We start from the raw sequence: 26520 nt of genomic DNA, 5'->3' as shown, positions 1-26520 counted from the left end.
CTCTCAGCAGAGAACCATGCAGAGCGGATTTTTCTTCTGAGCCAGGTGATGAAGTGTGATGATGGGGGAATCCAATAAAGGGCTCCAATAAAAGTAAGAGGCAACTGGCTGTTTACCACAATGAGTCGTGTTTAAATGTGCTATGACATTTCAGCATCAGTGCAGCTGCAGCATTCAAATACAGCTTGTATCTGTGTTTAAGTTACTATAACTACATAAGTTATTTACATTACAAAACTTCAAGACAGATCAGCCAGAATTAAAATCAAATTTGCCGTTTGTGTTTAGAACAAAAATCTTATTTCGATCTTGGATGACTCTGTTTCTATGCATCCCTTGTAATCACACAACACATAAAAACAATACCACAGGAGCACAAATCACGTGGTAAAACATGATAACTTGTAATTTCAGGGTAAAACATTACGTGTGATTACATATTAAAAATGTCACGTGATCGTATTCACACCATGTAATAACATTCACAGTGCCACGTGATTCTGTTCACACTAGTTTACATGTGATCATATTCACATCGTCACAAGATTACAAGTGCATTAGGCCACAATTACGTTAACTTTACGTTATGAAATCCTGAAATGAAAATTATATTTCACATATAACCACATGTGGTTACATTCACATTATATCACACATTCACATTTTGTCAAATGACCACATTCACTTCCTGTTACGAGATCACATTCACATTATGTCGTGATAATATTCACATTATGTCAAATGACCACATTCACATTATGTTGTGAGATAATATTCACATTATGCCACATGTCTGCTTGTGAACATTTTTAATCACCATATGATTTAAAAGTGAAATCCATGTGACGTCTGTGAAGGTCAATAGGGTTCAATATCTATTTATGTGCTTATCGTCTTATAATTTTGTAGTCATATATATTTATGTACTCTATTTACAGTATGTATGCATGCTTTATCTATATTGATTTAATCCATTATTAAAATCTTTACTCTTATTTATGAAGTGTGCTGTTAGTGCTAGTAGAAATGAGACTCTCATAAAAACATCCATTTCATTAAAGTCTTTTTATTAAAATTTTATGCCTGAAAAACTCAAGAATTCATTCATTATGTTGGTATTCAGTTCTGTATTTAGAATTTAGAGGTTTCATCATTTCTTAATTCACAAAAACTGCAGCCTATATTACAATAAATTTCATCAGCAAACCAGGCAACCACGTCACCTTGCCTCTAAGGCCACTGAAGCTAAGAGAGCAGAGATATCTCATAAATCATAGTTCAAATTATTGGGCAATAACAAAAATGCTCAGTGCAAAACTTGTGATAAATGGTAGCTTGCATGAATCATCTGATATAAGTAGGCAGAGATGTGACACACATCAGCATCATATAAATAAAGAGCAAGGAACTGTGCTCAAACTCTCAGTTATGAAACATAACTATTGCTTTTAGGGTAGTTTTGAAGATAAGTGGTCAGGTACTCATTCACAAATACCAAGAAAGTCAAAAGCCAGTAAAATGCTGTTTACGCCAGCCCATTAATTGTATATCATTATATCATCATTTTACTCAGACCTCACACCTTCTTTCCCATTTCCCTTTGAGGAACACTGTCTGCACTACATTGATACTGCAAAATAAAAGGGTGGGAGATTTATGTTTTAGAGTAAAATTTATCAGTTTTCTTGCACCGTTTTTTCATGTCCCCTCCAGATAAACACTCTCTGTACTACATCTACACCGCCCTCAGCAAAGACGTCGCTCTACCAGGGATCTATGAGTTTCATCGTTAGAGGCATTCCCAGAAGGAATTCCACCATTATGTTTACAACAGAGACATTTAAAGTGATTACAAACCACTGGAAGACATCTTTAAAAACGACTACACTGAGCTCTAAGGATGCTTCACAGATGAGTGAAGTGTTAAATTCAAGTCTCATACATGCAGGTGTGGAATAAAGCTGATGCACGAAGGTGAGCTTACCTGGAATAACAGAAGAAAGATCCTGCTGGGGAAAGATGAAAGTTGTATCTCATGTCAGAGGAGGAATGAAAAGTGTTCAAGAGAGCAAAAGCTGACGATCATGAAATGCTGAAAAGCTCATGCTGAACAGCAGCTATGATACGAAATTCTCACCAGCATCCATAAAGTCAAGGGAGAAGCAAGAACAGGAGACGTGCTTTACCAGCCAACAATGTCCACTGAAACAGAAGAAGCTGTATCCTGATGTGCTGAATGAACAGACACTAAGAACAGCACCTGGAGAAATGCTGGCACAAGTCTGACTGGACGACCGTATGAGAAGATAGGTACTGAATTTCTTAGTATAGTGGGGTCGACTATCCAGAAATCAGCAAGCTGAGTGATGCCACAAGTTAAAGAATCATCAATACAATGAAATACATAATTGCAAGACATGATATTACAGACCTTGTGGTATCCAACAATGTACTGTAGCACTCAGTTCAAAACATTGGGGGAAAATGACTTACTTCTGAGGCAGCGGCTCCCATAGTCAAAAGAATAAGAAAAGAAACAAAGGATCTTAATGAGAATCAGAAAAGACACTTACCTGATCTGCAGCCTGAAGAGAGGGTCAGAATGCAGGAGAGACATGGCAGTGAGCTGTCATCCAGAGGATGCACCATCAACCAAGATCCTTCATTGTTCCCGCAACGATTGGCAGACTGTTCCAAAGAAAAGGGAAGCTTTTAGTAATGAGAGACTTTCAGCAACAGCAGACACTAAAAATCAAACATCTGAGAGTCAATAAACACACAAGGCACATTTTGTAGACCATTTCAAACACATTCAGATTAACGTCTAGTTTTTTCATACTGTGGTGAGCGTTGGTGGTCAGTGGATTACTGCAGGCACACAGCAAAATCAGGCCTTTTTATTCAAGGGCGTCTATCCTTTAGGCCAGTCTGCTGCTGGACCTCGCATTAGAAACTAACATCCTGGTACTCTGCTGTGATTGACAGGACTATGATTCTTCATGTTAATTGAATTAGTGCAAATTCTACACACTGAAATAATGGCTATTTGGCAACCCAGAGCTGGGTCCACAACGGAAAAGACCAGCATGAGTTATTTCAGCCCAGCAGACCAACTACTGCTGGTACCAATGCTGGATTCTGGAATGAATTCTGGGTGATCATTTAAATCAACATCAATAACACACACAGGTACATACATGTAGAGCTACATTAAATATCAAAGCAAGAATAAAACTGACAATCTGAAACGCAATTTGAACAGAGTCTGTACGTTATGCGGTTCGGGCTGTATTAATCGCAGAAAAGTGTGGAAGAAGAATAAGAAGTATGAGAGATAACAAAAGAATGCTTTTTCAAGCACTCTATTGAGCTCATGATGTCATTGATGATATTAACGAGTCTCTGTGGCGGCTGTGAAGGTGTCAAGGAAAAATATGGACCCAAGAAATTCTTGTTACTTTTTATTGTTTTTCTGTTTATCTGAATTATGAATACGACTTTATTCTAATGTATATTGTGATGAACTCACTGCTGAGGTCCATTGTTTAAAAATCTGTTTACATGCCTAAAACTTTTGCAGTACTGCACATGAAAAACTACTTAAGTACAGTAACGAATTACACACGCACTGTTATATGATTGGCCGATGCAAGTAATGACTGACAGTGTCTCCACCTATTCACTACCCACGCTGGTTCTCCGAGCTGCAGGTACATGTACTCGGGGCCTCAGCCTGAGAGTGTCGTCACTGCTGTCAGACGCACTGTGCTGGATGGAGTCGAGTGGAAATCTGGCTTTTCTGCCCTGAAGGTCACCCAGTGTGTGTGTTTGTACTGATCTGGGTGATAAAACGTGGTGATGGGGGCGGCTCCGGTGGTCTGTGTGGTCTTTCTGTGTGGAGTGCTCATCCCGGCTCTCGGAGGTGAGTCAGTTCAGCTCGGATGGACTGTTTTACTGCACCACTAAATGAAACCGAAAGTAAAATGTTGGCAGCAGGTGGTGGATGGAAGGAAATGGACATTATTCAGTGTACACAATAAACGTAATAACGCTTTTAAGAGTGCCCCAATTTAAAAGAACAACCAGTTTTCTTACAACCATTCATAAGAACCATTTCCTTACACCACCAGCCACACCCAATACCCAAGATGAAAATACAAACTGGATTGGGGGGAAAAACAGGTTTAGTCCAGTCACTCCACAGGAGGCAGAGGCTGACTCAAAAAAGGGTTACTTCTCTCTAAATCACTTAAAAAAGAAAATAAATATTAAAACCGAAATAAGGCAGCTTGAAAGTCCCAAGGGATAATCTGGGTTACACAGGGAATAGTAGCAATCTGTCCTTCACAGATCATGGGTGCATACACCTGTCCAAGGGAGAAGGAAAAGAGCTGGCAGTGACTTCCACAAAACAGCACCTTTTGATGTTTCTTATTGAAAGGAGCAAGTCATGCTAGCCTTCCTGCACAAACTGGGAAGGTGTGATTGGATGTTTGTAAGGAGATAATAAGTCTAATAATGTAATATTAAGGATAATAACATTCTGCATTATACATTTTTTTATCAGTTACCTCTATTGTTGAAAAACATTAATTTTTCATTCACATGGAAATTAAACACGCTTGGTCTTTCATTTATGGTGGAATCCATTCCTTCTTCTTTTGATTGGCTGTGAAATAGCCAGAGCAAAGAAGTGACACACAAACTACATGGTGGTCTAGGACAATGCTGAGGTAAAATTCTTTAGACTTTTACTTCCACTCAGTAACCAAATACACCTTTTCTGGATTTGTACCAAAGCACATTACAAAACACGGGTTCCATGAGTTTTTCCATCAGAGACATTAAAAATGACAAAAAATGGAGATACAAGGCTGTGTTCCCTCAGCGACTATGCTGAGGTAAAAGTAGATAATATTTATAATGTTACACTGGTACAGATGCCATACTGTCCAGTACTAGAACCTTTCTGTTCAGTGACTTGATCCTGATCCTGATTAAACTATACAAACATCTGGCTCTCATCTAAACAGAATAACTCATTATTAAATTATTATAAGGGGCTCTGAGCTTTGTTTATAAACCCTTACAGTTGTAAATAAGTGAACACATCCTCTAGAATCAACTTCTGCTATTTTAATACAGAAATACTGTTTATTTACTGAAGTTAACATACTAAGAAAAAACTAAACCTAAAATGTGGACTGTGCAAAAGTTAAGGCATATTTTATTTGTTATGTAGAAACTGTGCACTAAAATTAGCAGAAAATGGCAGAAATAAGTGTGTCTCTGTAGAGGATCTGTGAATATACTAACAATAAAAAAATCAACAACAACGCGAAATTGCTCCAGCGGAGTTCAAACTTTGTATACTGACCTGTTCTGTGACAAAAGTGAACGAATATTTTTCTTTTTTTGAGAAAGTATTACAATTTCTGTTGAAAAACAATTTAAGTAATAGAATATCATGTAATATTATAAGACTCTCTAATGATAAAACAATGTAAATGTAAAGAGCACTTATTAATGCTTGATGTTGCTTTTTGTGTAAATAAGTTAACACATCATGATATTTTCTGCAAATTGTAGTGAACAGTTTCTGTTTATTTGCTGAGTTTAACTTTTTGGAAAAATAAAAATAAGCAACACATGCTATATAAAACATGCCATAACCTTTGCACATTATTTGCACATTTTATGTTTTATTTATTTATTCATTCCAGGACATTCAATTCAGTAATTGTGAATTAAATATGCAAAAGTGTTTTTTCCATGAATTACAGTATGTCAATAAGGTTGTTTACAAGGTTGTAAAATCAACAACTATTTAAACTCTTTAGCTACAAACCCAATTTGAAAAACGTGGGACAGCAGGTAAACTGCAAATAAAAACATAAAGCAGTAATTTATAAATCTATTTTGACCTACATTTAAACAAAAGACTAGATATGCAATGTTTTTCCATATCAACTTAATTGTATTTTTGTAAACAGATGCACATCCTGAAATTGACGAATGGAACACATTCTAAAACATTTGAGACAAGTGCAGCTTAAGATTAGAAATGATGCCAAATTTTGAAAAAAGATCTTAAACAGGTGAAGTCATCATGCTTGAATATTGAAAGAGCATGTAGAGTAAAAGCCTAGTAAATAACATTATAACATTCCTCAATGAGGAATGATTGCAAGGATTTTAGGTGTTTCACCCTCTACAGTGTATAATAACATCAAAAGACTGAGGAAATCCAGAAGAATCTCTGTGTGTTAAGGGCAAGACCAAAACCCCACAAAGGTCAGTGGGTAACCTGCTCATCACTGAAAGCACCGTTAACACTGAACAGATTTTAGAGCAACATATGCTGCCTTTTAGACAACGTCTTTTTCAGGGATGTTATTTTTAACATAACACCAAGAAACATTCTGTGCATGATAGCAGCACAGTAATTCTGCATGATCAGAAAATGGCCTGCCTGAGGAACTGTTTACCACTGAAAATGTGCATCTTATTAACCTCAAAATATGACCGTGAAGGCGTTGTATGATTGCAAAACTGAAGATAGGCATAAAAGAAGAATGGCAAAAAATTCTGCTTTCAAAACCAGATCAGTTACTATCCTCAACTCACAAGTATTTGTTGTTGGTAAAAAGGAAAGGTGATGTAACACAGTGGTAAACCTGCTTCTGTCCCAGCTTTTTTGGAAGACATCATATTCGGATTGAGCATATATTCACAAAAACTGCTCAAACATAATTTACTCATCATTGCTTTTTGTGTATGTTTTTTTTTCAGTATTTTACATACTATGAAATTTTTTTGGAATTGGATTTGTACATTAATGGAAAAGACTATTAACAACTGTTTGTGAGTCTAATCAGATACTCTCGTTCTGATCTTACTTCCCCTGGTGTCTGGTCATTACATTTGCAATGTTATTGGAGGAATAACATACAATATCTTAAAAGGCATCAGTAGATATCTATATGCCTGACTTTTTGTGTCTGGCTTGCATGATCATGAAGACGTGCTAACTGGCTAACTCTGGCTAAGAGAAGTGAAATCAGGATGGTCGTATGACATTGGGCTTCACATACTGGGCTGATTGTTATTACAGAGTAAGAAATGCCCTTTTGTGACAGCTGTGTCCTCTGCTGGTACTTAAGACAGATCACAAAAGAGGAGATAAGGGTCACTTTAGTGGACACAGCCTGTTTTGATAGTTTCTATTTACAGGTGACAAAAAGCAAAGGGCTACTGCATGTGCCAGTTAAAATGAAGTGTAGGTGGATCGAACCAATTAGACATTGTGCTAGATTGCTTGCTTTGATTAGACTTCTCTTAAAATCATACTAAAAAGAATCATACAGTATAATATTAAGCAGACACAGTTCACATATTCAGAAAGGAAGCATACTAGTCACTTAAAAGATGCACTGTGTACGTTTTGGAGATTTGGAGACCTCTCTGGTGGAAATGAATAACTGTGGTGGAACATTTTGTGATGGGGGTTGTTCTTGGGACCTCTTCCAGATAAACACTCTCTGTACTACATCTACACCGCGCTCTCCAAAGATGTCGCTCTACCAGGGATCTATGAGTTCACAGCACTAGGTCTGCTCAATGACCGGGCCATCGACTACTACAACAGTCAGGAACAGGTCAAGGTTCCTAAGCAGGACTGGCTGAAGGAGAAGATGCAGCCAGATTACTGGGACAAAGGCACCCAGTCTCGCAGGAGCAAAGAGCAGTGGTTCAAGGTCAACGTGGAAATCCTGATGCAGCGAATGAGACACAATCACACAAGTTAGTGATCCATCACTCTTTTTTTTTTTTTAAATATCACAAGTTTCCATCCACTGTATGATTTCCCTGGATTTGTGCCAGCTAATGTCTTTATCTTCATTGTCTTGTTACATTAATTCAATTCCAGACCTTCATGTTCTTCAGTGGAGACATGGCTGTGAGATTGATGAGTCAAATGGAGATGTAACATTTCTGAAAGGCATCAGTGAGTACAGCTACGACGGCGAGGAGTTCCTCTCTTTTGATATTGTAAACATGCGGTGGATCGCTCCAGTTCCAGAAGCTTTGCCAACCAAAAGGAAATGGGATGATGTGCCCATCCTGAACCAGTACACCAAGGGTTACCTGGAGAAAGAATGTGTGGACTGGCTCACCAAATTCTTGGAGTACGGAGAAGAGTCACTGAAAAAACACTGTGAGTTCCTCAAGTCCTTGTATATTTTTCTTGATCATTTTAACCAGTGTTGGTGTTACCTAGTGACCTTTTATGAATGCCGAGGGTTGAGGTCACCCCTTTGTTAAAGGTAGCTTTAAAGAAAGTGATAACTGGCTACAGTATCATGGAGGAAGCACGTGACACTCTTCACATTTACAGGTTGTTTGACTGCAGCAGAAAGTAACAGGCTACAGGTTACTTAAGGACATTTTTGGAGTTTTTGAAAAATGTAAGCAATTTGTATGTGCATTTAATTATGCATTTTATTTCCTTAAAATCATTTATTTATTGCTGTCTTTTCAGTCAAACCATATGTTTATAAATTTGCAAAGAAATCTACGACTAACTCAAGCAAGCTGATCCTGACCTGCCTGGCCACGAGCTTCTACCCCAAAGACGTGGTGATGAGTCTGAGGAAGTCCAACAATTCACTGCCTGAACATCTACTAAGATCTTCAGGAGTCAGACCCAATGGTGATGGAACCTACCAGCTGAGAAAGAGTGTGGAGATCCAGGAGGACGATACAGCAGATTATGACTGTTATGTGACTCACAGAGCCCTCAGCGAGCCAGTAATTACAAAATGGGGTAATTATATGCATGTAATGTAATGTATTTCCCTCTTAGGAGCCCCATGAGCCAAGAGACCCATGAAAATACAAATTAGATATACTGTACGAATGGATGTTAATTAAAGACTTTGAATGTATATATACATTTTTAAAATAGCTGCTATTTTGCAATCGTAGTGATTATTTTCAGTAATTTCTGTGCAGCCCCACCTGCATGGTTATAGTGGACTATTCCATGCTGCTAAGTGATGACACAACTGACACAGTTACACAAGACAATTAAGTGATCATACATCATGGAAACAAGACTTTTTGGTGTGATTTTCTGGATGTTGAGAGAGAAAATTAAATTTACAAAACCACGAAAGAAAAGAATACTAAACAGGTTCAGCAAACTGCATACAATGGCAGTTTTAATGTTAGTATAAATATATCCAGTTTTAGTGAGTTACATAAAAAATACATTACAGGATATTGATTACTTCTCTTACACTTTAATGGGATTAAATTATATATTACTTCTTGGGAAAAGTAATCTCTTTGCTCATTCATTAATTAATTTTACATTGCTCTGTATTAAATTCGGCGGCATGGTGGTGCGGTGAGTAGCGCTGTCACCTCACAGGGCCTGGGTTCGATTCCCTGGCTGGGTGACCAGCCCTGGGTGTCTGTGTGGGTTTCCTCCCACAGTCCAAAGACAGGCAGTCAGGCCAATTGGAATTGGTAAATTGCCCCTAGGTGTGAGTGAATATGTCTATCTGTCTGCCCTGCGATGGACTGGCAACCTGTCCAGGGCCTAACCTGCCTTCCGCCTGATGACAGCTGGGATGGGCTCCAGCACCCCCCCATGACCCTGAAGAACAAGCATCTTAGAAGAAGTCACTGCTCTCCAAAAATAACATTGCTGCCCATCTGCAATTTGCTAAAGATCACACGGACAAGCCAGAAGGCTACTGGAACAAAGTTTTGTGGATGGATGAGACCAAAATAGATATTCCTGGTTTAAATGAGAAGTGTTAGTTTGGAGAAAGGAAAAGACTGCATTCCAGGTTAAAAAACTTATCCCATCTGTGAAACACGGTGGTGGTTCAGGTTTATTTTACTGCATCTGGGCCAGGATGGCTCTGAATTATACCAGCATATTTGAAAGAAAAGTGTCAGAACATCTTTCTTTGAGTGAAACCTAAGAAACCATGGGTCATGCAGCAAGACAATGACCCTAAGCACACAACTCTTCAACGTAAGAATGGTTAAAGAAGAATAAAGCTAATATTTTGGAATGGCCGATTCGAAGTCCTGACCTTCATCCTATAGAAATGTTGTAAAAGGACCCGAAGCTTAAGTAGCAGTTCCTGCGAGGAAACCTACCATCATAACTGAACTAATGCTGTTTTGTATGGAGGAATTGCCTAAAATTTCATCAAGCTGACAGGACTAATCAACCGGTAACGTTTAGTTAAGGGGGTCACACCACATTTTGAAAGCAAAGGTTCACATACTTATGCCAACCACAGATATGTAATACTGGATCATATTCCTCAAACTATAAATGACAGTGTCTAATAGTTTTGTTTGTTTAATTTTATTATCTTTATTTGCTATTAGAAAATCTAATTAAGTTGTAAGTCAAATTTATGCAGAAATATAGAAAATTCTAAAGGTTCAAAAGGGGCCACAACCTTTCAAACACCATTGTGTACCATGTGATTAATGTACATCACTGTTCTGTTTACAGACAGAAAGTGCCGTAACTGCTGGAGTATAAGTTCAGGACTAGTTGGAGGAGGAATTGGGGGAGTGGTGGTGATTCTGCTGACTTTGCTATGTGGGATCATCTTTGTCCTTATAAAAAAGGGCATAATTGGTGAGTATAAACTATATCAGTTCAGATTCTGGTTAAAGTAGAAAAAATAAATATTGAAAATGGACTTCCACTCCCAACATACAAAAAATTGCCTCTTCACTTTCACTTCAGCATCTTCATCCATCCTTAGTCAGTGTGAAATAAGATAATGGTCCAAATGTCCCCTCCATGTAAAAAATGGCATTGTTTATTATTTTTTTAATGTACTAAGCTATCTCTTTCTGTGAATTTGTCATAGCTTAGGATCAAATATTAATTTTCCATAATTTTGACTAAAGAAAAGTATAGGCAGTAATAAAAATGTATTTCTGAAAAACAAACGGTAAATTAATATGTTTGGTTTACGTGTGCGTAATTGTAGCCCGGGTCACAAACAAATTCCGAAGTACTACAGTGTCTAAATAATTTCATTTAGGCAAAGAACGGTGAGGTAGAAAGATTTGGACGACCACATATGAGAAACAACCTATTCTTTCAGAATGACTAGGGTACTGAGCATTCAGAATGTCAACCATGGGTTTCCCTAGTTTTCATTGGTTAGAATGGGGAGTAAGAAGGGGGGGAGGAGAGAAAAAAAACGAACGTGGGAAAAAATGAGGGAAGACGGCAGGAGAACATTGTCTTTTGTATTAGAAGTTTAGAACAAATCTGTGAGCAATATGATTCTCACTGAAGACACAACTTCACATGAGTTATAGCTGTTTTGAGGTTTTAGGCTGGTTTTTGTGCTTGTGGACTGGCTTGTTTCTGCTTAAAACAAGCTGATTGTTGAACCCAGAAGCAAGGTGCGATAGACCCTACAGTGACTAGAAAGCTGTGTGGGTCCTCTGACAAAGAATTTCTAGTTCACCGCTGCGCTGCTCAGAAAAGAGAGGGTGTTTTTTCCTCACTGCCTCTTGACTGCTCCATTCCTCTGCCACCATTAAACTGGAAGCAGTATCTTTCTCACCTTAAAGAAGGGGCTAGTGGCTTAGCCACACCATAATCAAGCATCACACAGGCCTGCAACAGTTTGTTTTTTGGTGTGTGTGTGTGTGAGTGAGTGAGCCCACACTGAGCTTTGTGCATTTAACACTACAAAGATTTTGCTGTTTGATTTTATTGTTCACTTCTTGAGTAGAGCTACTCAGTAGGGCTAATAAGTCTTTAGTGCAAAGCTTAAATTTGATATTTGGGGTGTTTCTTCTTGTCTTGTTGCTGTGGTTTTGGAACAGGAATTCACCTCAGTCTAATTTCAAAAGAGAAAAGAGTAAAGCCATACAATATTTTCACTCCATTAATGTGTCGGGTTAATTATTTACCATAATATACTTTAATCAGTCAGACTGAGTATTCTCACTTTGCTGTTAAGTAATCCTTATACTTTTCTTCTAAAATGATGTACCCATAGCCCTGTACTCTAACTTTTAAACCCCTTTTTGGTGCTACTTGATATTTTTTATTTACCAGTCATTCAAGGTGCTGGAAAACCGTGGTGCATTATGAGCAAGCCAGTCAAAATGGTCTTTATTACTGTGATTTTGTTGTTCTACTATCTTGTCATGATGTAGAAACTCTACTCTACAAGTCTCCTGCTAGTACAGCGGTGCTACAACAGCAGCTATAGTGTTAATGTAATATTTAAAGAACAGCAACACTGAAAGTTACTAAATTCCTAAGTTACTAAAAAAGAACTAAATTCCAATCAATTTAAACATAAAATAGATTCTCAAACACAAAGCAATGATAAATACATTGTTGGGTTTAAGACATACTAATCACAAAATGTAGCTCTTTTTACTTTTTACTGGTGGTTCTGACTTTCACTCCTGTCTTTTGGGGTGGATGTTATTCGTACCAGCTCCACACATGCTACCATGTCAGAATCAATGCTGCAGGTAAGGTTTTGAATAAAGTGGCCAGTTAGTGGAAGTACAAAGTAAGTGTTTAAAAAAAGTGTCCATTGAGTACAAAGTGGGTGTTTTTATTAAAGTAAATGGTGGTAATACATAACGATGATTTAATCTCTGTTTCACAAGGAATTCCAGGAAGTAAATCACACTGGAACTGAACTCCAGATCATCCAGGATTATACACCAGACTTTTTTCTATTCATTGATCAAGTCAGTACTTATACATCACTGTTACGTTAAAGCTGCACTACGTAAGATTTGGGGATTTGGAAACCTCGCTGGTGGAAATGTGTAACTGCACACAACGTGCAATTTTGTAACATGGGTTTGCACGGGACTGCCTTTTTCAGTCCCGCTCCAGCAAGATCTCATCGCTCCCGTAGAAAATCGGAATCATTTGTCCCTCTCAAGCCTGCAACTCAAATGTTTTGTCCCGCTCCCGCCGGCACAGTTTCCGCGAGGCAAAGGGACATTCATTATCTGACACAGTATATTCAGAAATACATTACTGTCTGCTGAAATAACAGCAGTCATGGTCATTAATTGATTTATATTTAGCATCTGTTTTAATCATGAACTGATTTTTGTCAGAGTAAAGCTTTAGTGTTAAACTACTCGTTACTTAGACACAAGTAGAACAGCTTCTTTTAAGAGGCATTGGGGCAGTCATGGGCTGGAGGTTAGGGAACCGCCAGTTCGATGTGCAGTGCTGACAGTACGTGACTGAGGTGTCTTCGAACCCCCAGCTGCTCCCCAGGCACTGCGGATAGGGCAGCCCACCGCTCTGGGCAAGTGTGCTCACTGCCCCCTAGTGTGTATGTGGTGTTTTACTGCTTGGATGGGTTAAATTTCCCTGTTATGGGACTAATATGGGTCAATAATTATTTTAAAAAATGCACTGAAGCGTAAAACTAATCATGATCATATATTGTGTTCACACTTAAGAATGTAGAGGGCCCAGGAATCTTAAATAGTCTGTGTTCAGTATGAACTCCATAGCTGAAGGAAACCTGATAGTTTACTGGGGACTTTTATACAATTTACTCTTATATGTATTAACTGTATTAAATCAATTAGAAGTGCCTTCATGTTTTTATGTTCTATTTCATTCTGCTCTGTCTTGTTCTGTTCTACTGTTTTATGTTATATTCTGTGTTGTTCTGTTTTATTCTCTTATATTCTGTTCTACTCTATTTATTCAGTTCTATTCTACAGTATTTTAAGATCTGAAATAGACCTGCTGGATCACGAAAGTCTCTCATACTGTCATTTTTGAATGAATTTACTTTATTGCAATAAAGCTGTTGAATAAAGTTTTTCTTGTTTTTATTATCATTTATATTCTGCGTTCATGTACGTCTGTGTTTTCTTTAAATGTAGTATGTTTACTGTACAACAGACATGATGGTGCAGCTGCACGTTTTAGCTTAGCTGTGGTTGAGAATTTAATCTGAGGTTAAACCTGAAGTCATTTGGGCTTTTAAACGGCACTGCTGTCTGTGGAAGTTGCAGTTTTGATCTTTATATTTAAAAATTGATGCACACAGAGTTGCACCATCATGAGCTGAGCTACGGTTCAGAATTGAATGAGAATATACGAGAGCTGGGTTTGATTCCCTGGTCAAGCTACGAGGGTCCTTTCTGCATGGAGTCTGTATGTTGCCCCTGTGTCTGTGTGGTTTTCCTCCCAGTCCAGAGACATGCAGTCAGGCTGAACTGCCCCAGGTGGGGTGTGTATGTGAGAGTGTATGTCTGTGTGTCTGTAGAGAGGATGAGTACCTCTCTGTAATTTTTTCAGTGGTTCTCAAATGAGATGGAGCTCCCAAATGAGTCCAATTGAGGGGGTTAATATGGAGCGTTTGAGAAATTCATGACGTCTGTGAGCTTAAACAGCCAATGCTGCTGGTTAACCAATCAGCATTCAGGACCAGTAAAGCCCGCCTCCTGCGCCCAAAACCCGTTTGCTGTAGAAAAAGGAAATAAGCAGGTGAGTTTTCTTTGCTTTTTTAGTAGAATAGAATGATAGATAGAATGCCTTTATTGTCACTATACACAGTACAATGAGATTAAGAGCAACTCCATCTCAGTGCAAACACACAATGTAAACAAATGACACGGAATAGAATGGGGAGGGGTTGTGCACAGTTCTATGCGTTTGTATATATATGTATATGAAATAAATATAGAAACAAAATAAAAACTATGTTTTTTACAAGATATAAATATGGAGATATTTACAGCTGAATTGTATGTACAATAAATATTGCACATTGCTAAGTATTGCACATATTCCTGTATAATGTACATACATGTACAGTATGATTGCACATTTCCGTATGCAGAGTATTGCACAGTAGCTGGTAATGGAGTCTGGGAATAGACTGGTATGTAGGTGGTGATGGAAGTCTGGGGATAGACTATCAGTGCATCTGTGAGTTGAGAAGTGTTATTGCTTTTGGGAAAAAACTGTACTTAAGTCTGTTTGTCCTTGATCTGATGCATCTGTACCGCCTTCCTGAGGGCAACAGGTCAAACAGTACAGATCCGGGGTGCGAGCTGTCCATTGTGATGCGTTTCGCTCTGCTGACGCAGCGGGAGGTGTAGATGTCCATCAGGGATGGGAGAGGGCAGCCAATAATCTTCTGTGCTGTCTTTACTACCCTCTGAAGCCTCTCCCTGTCTGCCATGGTGCAGCTGCCGTACCACACTGTGATACAGTACGTCAGCAGGCTCTCGATGGAAGAGCGGTAGAAGGTCAGCAGCAGGTTGAAATCCAGGTTGTGCTTCCTGAGGACTCTCAGGAAGTGTAGTCGCTGCTGAGCCTTCTTGATGACGTGAAGAGTGAAACACATGACGTGATGACGTGATGAGTGAAACACATCCTTCACTGTGTAAAACTAATGGAAAGTTTGGGTAAGCGATGAGAAACTATTTTAACCTTTTATTTTTTTAGCCGTTTATCTCGGTTCACTCCCGTTCATTCAGGACTTGCTCGCGGGCGCCCTCTGCTGTTCAGCAGTCCTGTTTTTGATATAAAGGGGGAAATAGGAAGAGGCCAGGCTCCTCGTTATCCTGCTCTGGTTAATCCCATTAAATTAGTGGTTTAGCCAAACCTGTTAAACTGAGACTAAACTGCTGCTAAGCTGATAACAGAGCCATAGTCCCGATAGCTCTCCACGATATTCAGCTCAGACTCTTCCTTAAACTACTTTACTCATATATTTACGCTGTTTCCCTCTTACCTACCCGTATTCAGGCACGGACTTCCTGCCCTCGGTCTGATTGGTGAACCGCTGGAGAGTGAAGGGGCTCTAAGCCAATCATTGCGCAGGAGGCGTGAGTTCTCTCGAATACGGGCGGACAGAAAAAGTAAGTAGTCGTAAATTAACGGACCAGGCTGACGCCTGAGAGAGAGAGAGAGGAAAACCGACTTCTCTCAGCAGAAGACCATCCAGTGTGATTTTACTGAGCTGGGTGATGGGGGCGCCTCCGGTGGTCTGTGTGGTCTTTCTCAGTGGAGTGTTTGTCTCTGCTCTCGGAGGAGGTGAGTCAGTTCAGGCCCCCTGTTTCTGCTCTGCTCAACACCTGATTAACCGCTTGTTTAGCTTCCTTCAGTATCTGGACTAGAGTCGACGCCTCTGTTGGAGAAACTGTGTGTAACAATTTAACAAATTAAGAATTAAATGTCATGTAAATTTTAATACTTTATAATAAAAAATAATGTTTAATTCCAAATTTCAGTGCAAAGTTTCTGTTTATTTTCTCAGTTAAAGACGAAATGCAATATAAAATGTGCCATAACTTTTGCACAGGCCACAGTTTTAATTTGTTTGTTTGTTTTATATCCCACTGTGTTAAATTCAGTTGATAAACAGTAACTGTGTATTAAATGTTCAGCAGTGTGTCTCTGTAGAGGATGTTTCACTTGATTACACTCAGAAAATCAACAACAACATGGAATTTGTGCACAAACTTTCTCAGAGGACGGCAGTTTACTGGATAAAATTGATCATTCGTTAAGTGTGGTCACTACAAAAAATCAGACGCTGTTAATTTGGAATAAAATGATGAGCTCGGCTGTGGCGCCGCAGCTTGACCTGCACCCATATGAAATGTATTTTCCTGTCCTGTCATGTGACAAATATCAATAGAAGAATAAAGATACAGTATTTTCAGTAGAACAGAAGTACATAAGAGCAAAATTCTTCTTTCAAACCAGCATCATTTTGTCTTCAGCCCCCAGATTTGTATTGTTGTTAAGGGAAAGGTGACGTTACACAGTGGTAAACTTGCTCCTGTCCCAGCTTCTTTGGAACATGTTGATGGCATCATATTGGGAATGAGCATATGTTCACAGAAACAATGAGGTTCATGAGATAAAACATCAGATATTGTGTTTTTCTACAGTTTTAAACTAACAGGTCAAACATAATTTAGATCATTTAATTTGCTTCCCATTTTTTTCAAGCATTTTACATGCTGTCTCAACTTTTTTGGAATTGGGTTTATACGTTCAAGGATAAGTCTATTGACAGTCTGTGAGTCTAATCATACGTCCCCACCCTGATCTTACTTCGGCAACGTTATTGGATAAATCAAACCTATCAGAGCCGATAATCAGCAACTCTGGGAGGAGCCTTAAAAGCCATAGGCAGATGTATGTGAGCCTCACCATCGTGAACTTAAAGCAGCATCATGAGAGAACTGGTATTTTCAGGCTTCTATAAATAACACCGGCAGGGATGCTACTTACACACTGATGTTGGATTTTCGTTGGTTTTCCATTAGTCGTTAGACTGTCCTGCGTCTCCTTTTCTCTTTTAGCTCTCACCAATGTGTAATAGCCAGTCTGAGATTTACTCTTGTCCGATGTCTTGTTTGGTCTCTCTCTCTTTTTCTCTTCCTTGCTTCCTCTCAAAAACGTCTTCGTTTTTTCGGCAGGCACTGCTATATGAAATATAGGCATTTGATTTACTATCCAGAACCACCAGAGAACCTACACAAGTCTTCTGAGTTTATGTGGAATGTTCTTCTTCTTCTTCTTTCGGCTGCTCCCTTTAGGGGTCGCCACAGCGGATCATCTGCCTCCATCTTGCCCTATCCACTGCCTCCTCTACTTTCACACCAACCATCTCAATGTCCACCTTCACTACATCCATAAACCTTCTCTGAGGTCTACCTCTTCTCCTTCTACCCGGCAGCTCCATCTCCAACATTCTTTGCCCAATATATCCACTATTCCTCCACAACACATGTGGCTCTCTGGCTTTATCTCCAAACTGCTCCACCTTCACTGTCCCTCTGATCTGCTCATTTCTAATCTTGTCCATCCTTGTCACTCCCAACGAAAATCTCAGCATCTTCATCTCCGCCACCTCCAGCTCAGCCTCCTGTCTTTTAGACAGAGCCACAGTCTCCAAACCGTACATCATAGCATGACGCACTGCTGTCTTGTAAACCTTCCCTTTCACTCTTGCTGCTATCCTTCTGTCACACATCAGCCCTGACACCCGTCTCCACCCACTCCATCCTGCCTACATCCATCTTTTCTACACTGTCCATTATTCTGGATGGTTGACCCAAGATCTTTGAAGTCATCCACCTTTACGACCTCTACTCCTTGCATCTTCACCTTTCCACCTGCCTCCCTCTCATTCACACACATGTATTCCGTGTTTTCTCTACTGACCTTCATTCCTCTCCTCTCCAGTGCAAACCTCCACCTCTCCAGATTCTCTTCCACCTGCTCTCTACTCTCACCACAGATTACAATGTCATCTGCAAACATCATGGTCCATGGAGCCTCCTGCCTGACCTCATCTGTCAACCTTTCCATCACCATTGCAAACAAGAAGGGGCTCAAAGCTGATCCCTGATGTAACCCCACCTTCACCTTGAAACCATTTGTCACTCCAACTGCACACCTCACCACTGTCTCTCTCTCTCTCGTTTTCCTCATTCACTAGTTCTTTAAAGTACTCCTTCCATCTACTCAACACTCTCTGTTCACTCACTAGTACATTTCCCTCTCTATCCTTTATCAGCCTAACCTGCTGTACATCCTTTCCAGCTCTATCTCTCTGTTTAGCCAAACGATACAAGTCCTTTACTCCTTCTTTACTGTCCACCCTCTCATACAGCTCAGCACAGGCCTGAGCCTTTGCCTTTGCCACCATTCTTTTCGCTATGCGACTAGCCTCACAGAACTCCTGCCTACTTCCTTCATCTCTCTGGTTATCCCACTTTTTCTTAGCTGCCTTCTTCTTCTGAATACTCTCCTGGACTTCCTCATTCCACCACCAACTTTCCTTGTCTTCTTTCCTCTGACCAGACGAAACACCCAACACATTCTTGCCAGTTTCTCTCACCACCTTAGCTGTAGTTTCCCAGTCCTCAGGTAGCTCCTCACTGCCCCCAAGGGCCTGTTGCAATTTTTCCCTGAACTGCCTGCAACCATCCTTCTCCTTCAGCTTCCACCATCTAATCTTTGGCTCTGTCTTCACTCTCTTCCTCTTCTTTGTTTCTAATCTCATTCTACAGACAACCACCCTATGCTGCCTTGCTACACTTTCCCCTGGCACCACTTTACAATCTCCAATCTCCTTTAGGTGGCATCTCCTGCTAAGGATATAATCCACCTGTTTGCACCTCCCTCCACTCTTGTATGTCACCCTGTGTTCTTCCCTCTTCTGAAAATACGTGTTCACCACAGCCATTTCCATTCTCTTTGCAAAATCTACAACCATCTGACCAGTCACAAGGAAATAACCATGTACAGTCCGAGGGCTTTTCATGTTTCTAATGTATAGGGAAATTCCTGGGAATATTGGGTGAAACGGAGACCACTCCCATTTTACATTTACATTTATGGCATTTAGCAGACGCTCTTATCCAGAGCGACTTACAAAAGTGCTTGTCATTACTTCAGAATATCTCATGTTAATAAAGGTCGACATAATTTTAAAGATCTTTGCTCTAAATTGCTACCTGAAGTTATCTATGCATTGAGACCTAAACAAATACAACAAGTAGAAAAATATCTACAACTCAACACGGAGTCTACACAACACTAAACCTGCTGAAAAAAAAAGTTTGTAATAAAATACAGTGAACAAAAAGAGGTGAAGATCTTTAATAGACAGTGTTAGTGATTAGATAAGTGTAGTGTAAAGAGACGGGTCTTCAGACGTCGTTTAAAGACAGCAAGTGATTCTGCTGTTCGGACACTTAGGGGAAGTTCATTCCACCACCTTGGTGCCAGGACAAAGAACAGTCTGGAGGCATGTTTTCCTTGTGATCTGCAAGATGGTGGGTCAAGTCGAGCCGTACTTGAAGCACGAAGGTCTCTGGGTACGGATCTAGCTTTCACCATTGATCTCACACTCTACAGACTTCGGTTTATATAGTGTCTCAAAATTACTCAAAATTGCCAAATTGTGCCTGAATAAATTTTTCAGATCACCTGAATAATATGAATTAGCTTTGTGTAAACATTTTAACATTATTAAATCGCCTATTCATCTTTTTACAGAGTTTAAGTTTAAAGTGCAGCTTCTTATAACAAACTCAAGCTCAAAGGTTTGACTGGTAGTGCATCATATTTCTTTCTCGTTATGCATACAGGCTGAATGTAGCCTGTGGCACTGAAAGAGCATATGACTTATAGGAGAATATGGATGTTTCAAAGTAATCTTTGCACAGCAGTCTAGACCTGCTGCTGACAGTCAGGATCCTGTGGATTTACTCACAGCAGACTACAGTTACATGCACATGCAACTGCAGCTGCTTCAGAATACAACATATTTGGCTAATTACCAAAATGAAAAGATTGATTATATCTGATGTGTATTTGTCCCTAATAAGTCTATTTTTTAAAACACCAGTTCTCACACTGGCCACTTTATTAGAAACCCCTTCCTTGTAGCTCCACCTTGTGGTGTACAGCTAGACTCTGTAGCTCAGGTGCAGCAGGCTTATAAACTATGCAGCAACACACAAGCTACCATCTATAGAAAAGGTGTTTCTAATAAAGTGGCCAGTGAGTCAAAGCACAAGGTAGATGTTTCTAATAAAGTGAATGATAGTACATAACGATGATTTAATCTCAGTTCCACAGGGAACTCTAGGAATTGAATTCCACTGTAACTGAACTCCAGATCATCCATGATTATAACCCTGACTTTGTCACAGCACAGACTCTTTTCCTGTCTTTTATCATGTCAGTACTTTTACATCACTGTTACGGTAAAGCTGCACTATGTAAGACTTGGGATGTTGAGACCTCTCTGGTGGAGATGTGTAACCCCTTTCCTGAGCAGGTGAATCTCATGACTGCATTGATAATCTGAGACCTAAACATTGAGCGTGGCCTTCTTTTTGACCCTGTGCATACAATGTTAATTATGACATATGATCATACATATGAATATGTAAAGACATAGGATGTGCTGTGAACAACTCCCAGTGTGATGCCTCTGACTTTTAAATGATTCTTTCTGGCTGAGGGCGAGAAAGCAGCGCACACTCAGCATATTTTAGCCTGGTTTTATTCCCCTCAGTCAGTAATGATACTGCTTTCAGTTTTCACAAAAAAATCTTATATAGTGCAGCTTTAACAGAAATTCTCCATAATAAAGACTACATTCCACTACTCATCTGTTAATAATACGTAGAGTTTAGAAGCTCAGAAGCATCAAAGAACAGCTGAATATTTAGTCCTTCCAGAGTAGCACAGTGGATCTTATTCAAGGCAAAAGCTCAACAAAGATGGAAAGATTTTCATTTCTAAATAGAAAAGGATTAATTGTCCGTGATTTCATACTTTTTAAAGCAATATCTGGGTAAGGCATATCAATTTTAATATGTTTATAGAAATGCTTTTATAGGCAGATGGTTGTTTCTTTTCTTTAGCAAAGGCTCGCTAGATTTATTGATTGATTTATCCATTTCTTTTTCTTAAGCTCATAAGAACATGCTTAAAGGCAGTTATGCAGACTGTGTTTATCACCACTGTACGGCGCAGGAAGCTCTTAGCTAGAACTCTTAAAAGAGCAGATTAAAATAGTAAACAGTGACTGTGATCTGCACAGGAAGACTGTTGCTATACTGAGTGATGTTAGCCGTCCACTTCATAAAGAATCTTAGTCTCTCATCTGGACGACCTTTTAGACCAACAGCAGAAAAAAATCATCTCTGTAGAAGATCGAAACCGAACCAGACTAGACGGCTTTACTGGGACCTTTAATACAGTTCACTCTGTGTTTATACGTATTGACATATGTCATATAGCAGCTTATATCTCATCTATGATCTCTATACATAACCGTAATTATCAGACACTGTGGTGACTGGATCATACGGAGCCCCGCTGGTGACGTCCTGTATAAATAAAAATAATGCGAGGTTACGCAGGTTATTAACGTGTGGGAATGAGATCCTAATGTGTGGCCAACGACTTAGTAAGGCGTGGGAATGAGATGATTAAGTCATGGCCGTGACTTAGTAAGGCTGGACTTCACTACTAGAATCTCTCCGGTCTCTCAATCATTTTAGTCTTTAGTCTCCAACACCTTCAGACTGTAACTGTTTAAGCTGAGTTGAACTTTTCCTCTCTCCTTTGTATTTGAATTATTTTATTGTATTTATAACAGTTTTTTTGTTGTTTGTTATTTTGTTTACTGTTCTACCCTAGTGAATCATTTTTTTGGTTTCTTGTTTCTTTATCTTAATTGGTTCTTTCATTCATTTGTATAGTGTTTTCTTTATGTGTTTTATTGCTAGTTTATGCTTGCTTGTTATCTGATGCTTTTTATTCTGTAGAAATCCTCATGATGATTTTGATTTGATTTGGTTGATGAACTTCATCTGAACTTTTTTTTCAATCACTAAATTGCTTGGCTACATTGTAAGTGACGGACAATGCAGTTCTGAGTCGAAATAAAGATTTGATTGATTGATTGGTTGTTTGATTAATTAGCACTGAATGCTTTTTAATGTTTTAACGATTACATTTTTGATTGCTTGTAAACTGTGGATGTTAGAACATTTTCCGGTTTTGGTTGCACAATTTTGTTTTGTTGTATTCTATTCTATTCTGTTCTATTTTATTCTGTTCTATTTTATTGTATTCTACTCTATTTTGTTCTATTCTATTCTATGCTGTGCTGTTTTATTTTTTGTATTTTATTCTGTCCTATTCTGTTTTTAAACACTGTGTCCACTCACTGTCCACTCTATTAGACACTCCTACCTTTTTCACTCCTACCTTGTCAGATCTAGAGAACAGATTTTTAGAAATAAATGCTTTATTGGCTAAAAGAGTTATTGCTCTGTCATTGAAAAGCACTGGCAGGCCGAGTATGGGTATGGGTATTCTGCCTTGGAAAAACCACCAAGTCTCTCAGTATTTGGGGTCCTTTCAAACGTTTTCTAGAGAGGACCGATTTAGTCCACATGATGGAAGTGTCCAGGAATGTGTAAATAACTCTGCAGTGTCCAAATTTGTCAAAGGCTTTTTATCTTATCATTTGTACATTGATGGAAGATATACTTCATTTGTACGATACTAATGAGATTTTTTTTTTTTTTTTTAAAAAGGGTTAGTTATTTTACTGGGATTGTGTTCATGCCCTGTAATTGTGTAATTGTAATTGCATACAGATATGCATATGTTGGTGTACATGTATGAATTAAATTGTTGTTAAAATCAATAAGGACATTATTGGTAAATAAAAACTAAAGAGACTAAGCTGCTGCTAAGCTAATGACAGAGCCATAGCCCCGATAGTTCTTGACGAAAAGCAACTCGAGCTCAGCCTTCACCTACAGTACCTTTTTAGTATTTACTATTACGTATTAGTAGTTATTATTTATTTATTATTTACTAGCACTTATTTACTATTGATTATTTTCCATCTTTACCTACCCGTATTCAGGCCCGGCCTCCCTACGCTCTGCTGAAGAGTGAAGGGGCTCTTAGCCAATCAAGGCGCAGGAGGCGGGAGTTCTCCCGAATACGGGCGTGAACAGCAGCGAGCCGCTATCTCGAGCTGGAAGTTTTGTTTTCCTATCAGACCAGGCTGACCCCGGAGCGAGAGGACGTTCAGGAAGACCGACGTCTCTCAGCAGAAGGTCGCCCGGAGCGGATTTTTCTTGGTGATGAAGTGTGATGATGGGGGCGGCTCCGGCGGTCTGTGTGGTCGTTCTGTGTGGACTGCTCGTCCCGGCTCTCGGAGGTGAGTCAGTGCAGCTCAGACGGACTATTTTGCTGCGCCATCGTCGCCGAAACCGAAAGTAGTAAAAGTTTTAGCGGGACCGGAAGCGCAGAGTGAATTAATGTCAACATTGAAATATAAAAATGACCATTCTTCGCTTATTCTCTTTATTTATTAAGCCTAAACCCAACTGTGTCTGTCTGGCGATTTATTTATTTGTTTATCTACCTACATACCTTCCTGTCTGTCTGTCTGTCTGTCTGTCTACTTAGCTGCTTATCACAGTCCCGATGCCTGATTAAGTATATTAAAGCATCTGTTAGATGACTGAGAGAGAGAAAGAGAGAAAAGAGAGAGAGGGGAGTGAGAGAGAGAGAGAGAGATAGAGAGCTTGATAGTCCCTCACAGCAGTTTATCCATTGTTCTGTAATGACGTCATTCCTCAGTGCTACTGCATTAATTCTGATATGTAAAGAACATAATGTAACAAAGCTGGAAATGTCTCCTGTTTTACTGTGGTGTAACTTAAAATGCGACTTTAACACTTTAAACACATTAAACTCCCGAATTTACGTTATACACGTTAAACTCGTGCCTTTACGTTATACACGTTACACACGTGACTTTACGTTATACACGTTAAACTCGTGACTTTACGTTATACACGTTAAACACGTGACTTTACGTTATGCACGTTAAACTCGTGACTTTACGTTATGCACGTTAAACTCGTGAATTTACGTTATGCACGTTAAACTCGTGACTTTACGTTATGCACGTTACACACGTGACTTTACGTTATGCACGTTAAACACGTGACTTTACTTTATGCACGTTAAACACGTGACTTTACGTTATGCACGTTAAACACGTGACTTTACGTTATACACGTTAAACACGTGATTTTACTTTATGCACGTTAAACGCGTGACTTTACGTTATGCACGTTAAACTCGTGACTTTACGTTATGCACGTTACACACGTGACTTTACGTTATGCACGTTAAACTCGTGACTTTACGTTATACACGTTAAACTCGTGACTTTACGTTATGCACGTTAAACTCGTGACTTTACGTTATGCACGTTAAACTCGTGACTTTACGTTATGCACGTTAAACTCGTGAGTCCCTCACAGAAAATCACAGTCATTCGTGAATCCCGTGTTTCACTCATTATTTTTTCTATGCCATTGTCTTCAAGCAGACTGCTTTTTGTTTTCCTAAATACACCTTTTTGTCTTTTATCTCATCATAATTCATTGTTCAGTTTTTCACCTGGATCTCTACATTGTATCACATGTTATCAATAGGGAAGAGCCGATCATGAGCTGTTACGGCCGATTCGGATTACGTTTCAGCCAGATTGGCTCATGGCTGATATTTATTAGCTGATGTTTAATAGCATTGATTTTTAATAACGTTGCTCTTTAATGTGCCCATCTGAAATTTTAAATTCAAAAATCTAAAGTTTTATTTAAATATTTAAGGAATCAAATAAAGGGCTCCAATAAAAGTAAGAGGCAACTGGCTGTTTACCACAATGAGTCGTGTTTAAATGTGCTATGACATTTCAGCATCAGTGTAGCTGCAGCATTCAAATACAGCTTGTATCTGTGTTTAAGTTACTATAACTACATAAGTTATTTGCTTTACAAAACTTCAAGACAGATCAGCCAGAATTAAAATCAAATTTGCCGTTTGTGTTTAGAAAGTTAACTTTACGTTATGAAATCCTAAAATGAAAATTATATTTCACATATAACCACATGTGGTAACATTCACATTATATCACACATTCACATTATGTCAAATGACCACATTCACTTCCTGTTACGAGATCACATTCACATTATGTCAAATGACCACATTCACTTCCTGTTACGAGATCACATTCACATTATGTCAAATGACCACATTCACTTCCTGTTACGAGATCACATTCACATTATGTCGTGATAATATTCACATTATGTCAAATGACCACATTCACATTATGTCGTGATAATATTCACATTATGCCACATGTCTGCTTGTGAACATTTTTAATCACCATATGATTTAAAAGTGAAATCCATGCGACGTCTGTGAAGGTCAATAGGGTTCAATATCTATTTATGTGCTTATCGTCTTATAATTTTGTAGTCATATATATTTATGTACTCTATTTACAGTATGTATGCATGCTTTATCTATATTGATTTAATCCATTATTAAAATCTTTACTCTTATTTATGAAGTGTGCTGTTAGTGCTAGTAGAAATGAGACTCTCATAAAAACATCCATTTCATTAAAGTCTTTTTATTAAAATTTTATGCCTGAAAAACTCAATAATTCATTCATTATGTTGGTATTCAGTTCTGTATTTAGAATTTAGAGGTTTCATCATTTCTTAATTCACAAAAACTGTAGCCTATATTACAATAAATTTCATCAGCAAACCAGGCAAACACGTCACCTTGCCTCTAAGGCCACTGAAGCTAAGAGAGCAGAGATATCTCATAAATCATAGGCATGAGAAGTTCAAATTATTGGGTAATAAAAAAAATGCTCAGTGCAAAACTTGTGATAAATGGTAGCTTGCATGAATCATCTGATATAAGTAGGCAGAGATGTGACACACATCAGCATCATGTAAATAAAGAGCAAGGAACTGTGCTCAAACTCTCAGTTATGAAACATAACTATTGCTTTTAGGGTAGTTTTGAAGATAAGTGGTCAGGTACTCATTCACAAATAC

General features: G+C 38.9%; 2 protein-coding genes across 8 annotated transcripts in view; both read left to right on the top strand.

Annotated features, from left to right (window-relative positions):
- LOC108412931 (H-2 class I histocompatibility antigen, Q10 alpha chain-like) overlaps positions 1-26520 on the top strand; it is a 39172-nt gene that overhangs the window by 67 nt on the left and 12585 nt on the right. The window contains exons 1-2 of one of the 6 annotated variants that reach the window (XM_037542304.1): positions 23645-23674; positions 23707-23801. In XM_037542304.1, coding sequence (XP_037398201.1) covers positions 23735-23801 — 67 coding nt within the window. In that variant the 5' untranslated portion in view covers positions 23645-23674; positions 23707-23734. Of the gene's footprint in view, positions 1-23577; positions 23802-26520 lie in introns of those variants that run through there. The other 5 variants (XM_037542303.1, XR_005130891.1, XM_037542306.1 and 2 more) reach the window with 5 other exon arrangements.
- Positions 14-13906, top strand: LOC108415213 (class I histocompatibility antigen, F10 alpha chain-like). 2 transcript variants are annotated; one of them, XM_017688222.2, is made up of 7 exons: positions 14-93; positions 3711-3922; positions 7531-7803; positions 7931-8218; positions 8543-8827; positions 10547-10675; positions 12694-13906. In XM_017688222.2, the coding sequence occupies exons 2-7, from the start codon at positions 3859-3861 to the stop codon at positions 12723-12725; spliced, it is 1071 nt and encodes a 356-aa protein (XP_017543711.1). In that variant the 5' UTR covers positions 14-93; positions 3711-3858; the 3' UTR covers positions 12726-13906. The 2 variants fall into 2 exon arrangements, with proteins under 2 accessions (XP_017543711.1, XP_017543710.1); XM_017688221.2 differs by lacking the exon at positions 14-93 and having other exon boundaries at positions 3528-3922.

This window comes from Pygocentrus nattereri, chromosome 11, assembly GCF_015220715.1.
Source record: "Pygocentrus nattereri isolate fPygNat1 chromosome 11, fPygNat1.pri, whole genome shotgun sequence".
NCBI classification, from domain to species: Eukaryota; Metazoa; Chordata; class Actinopteri; order Characiformes; family Serrasalmidae; genus Pygocentrus; species Pygocentrus nattereri.
This window is presented reverse-complemented; position numbering and strand designations above follow the sequence as displayed.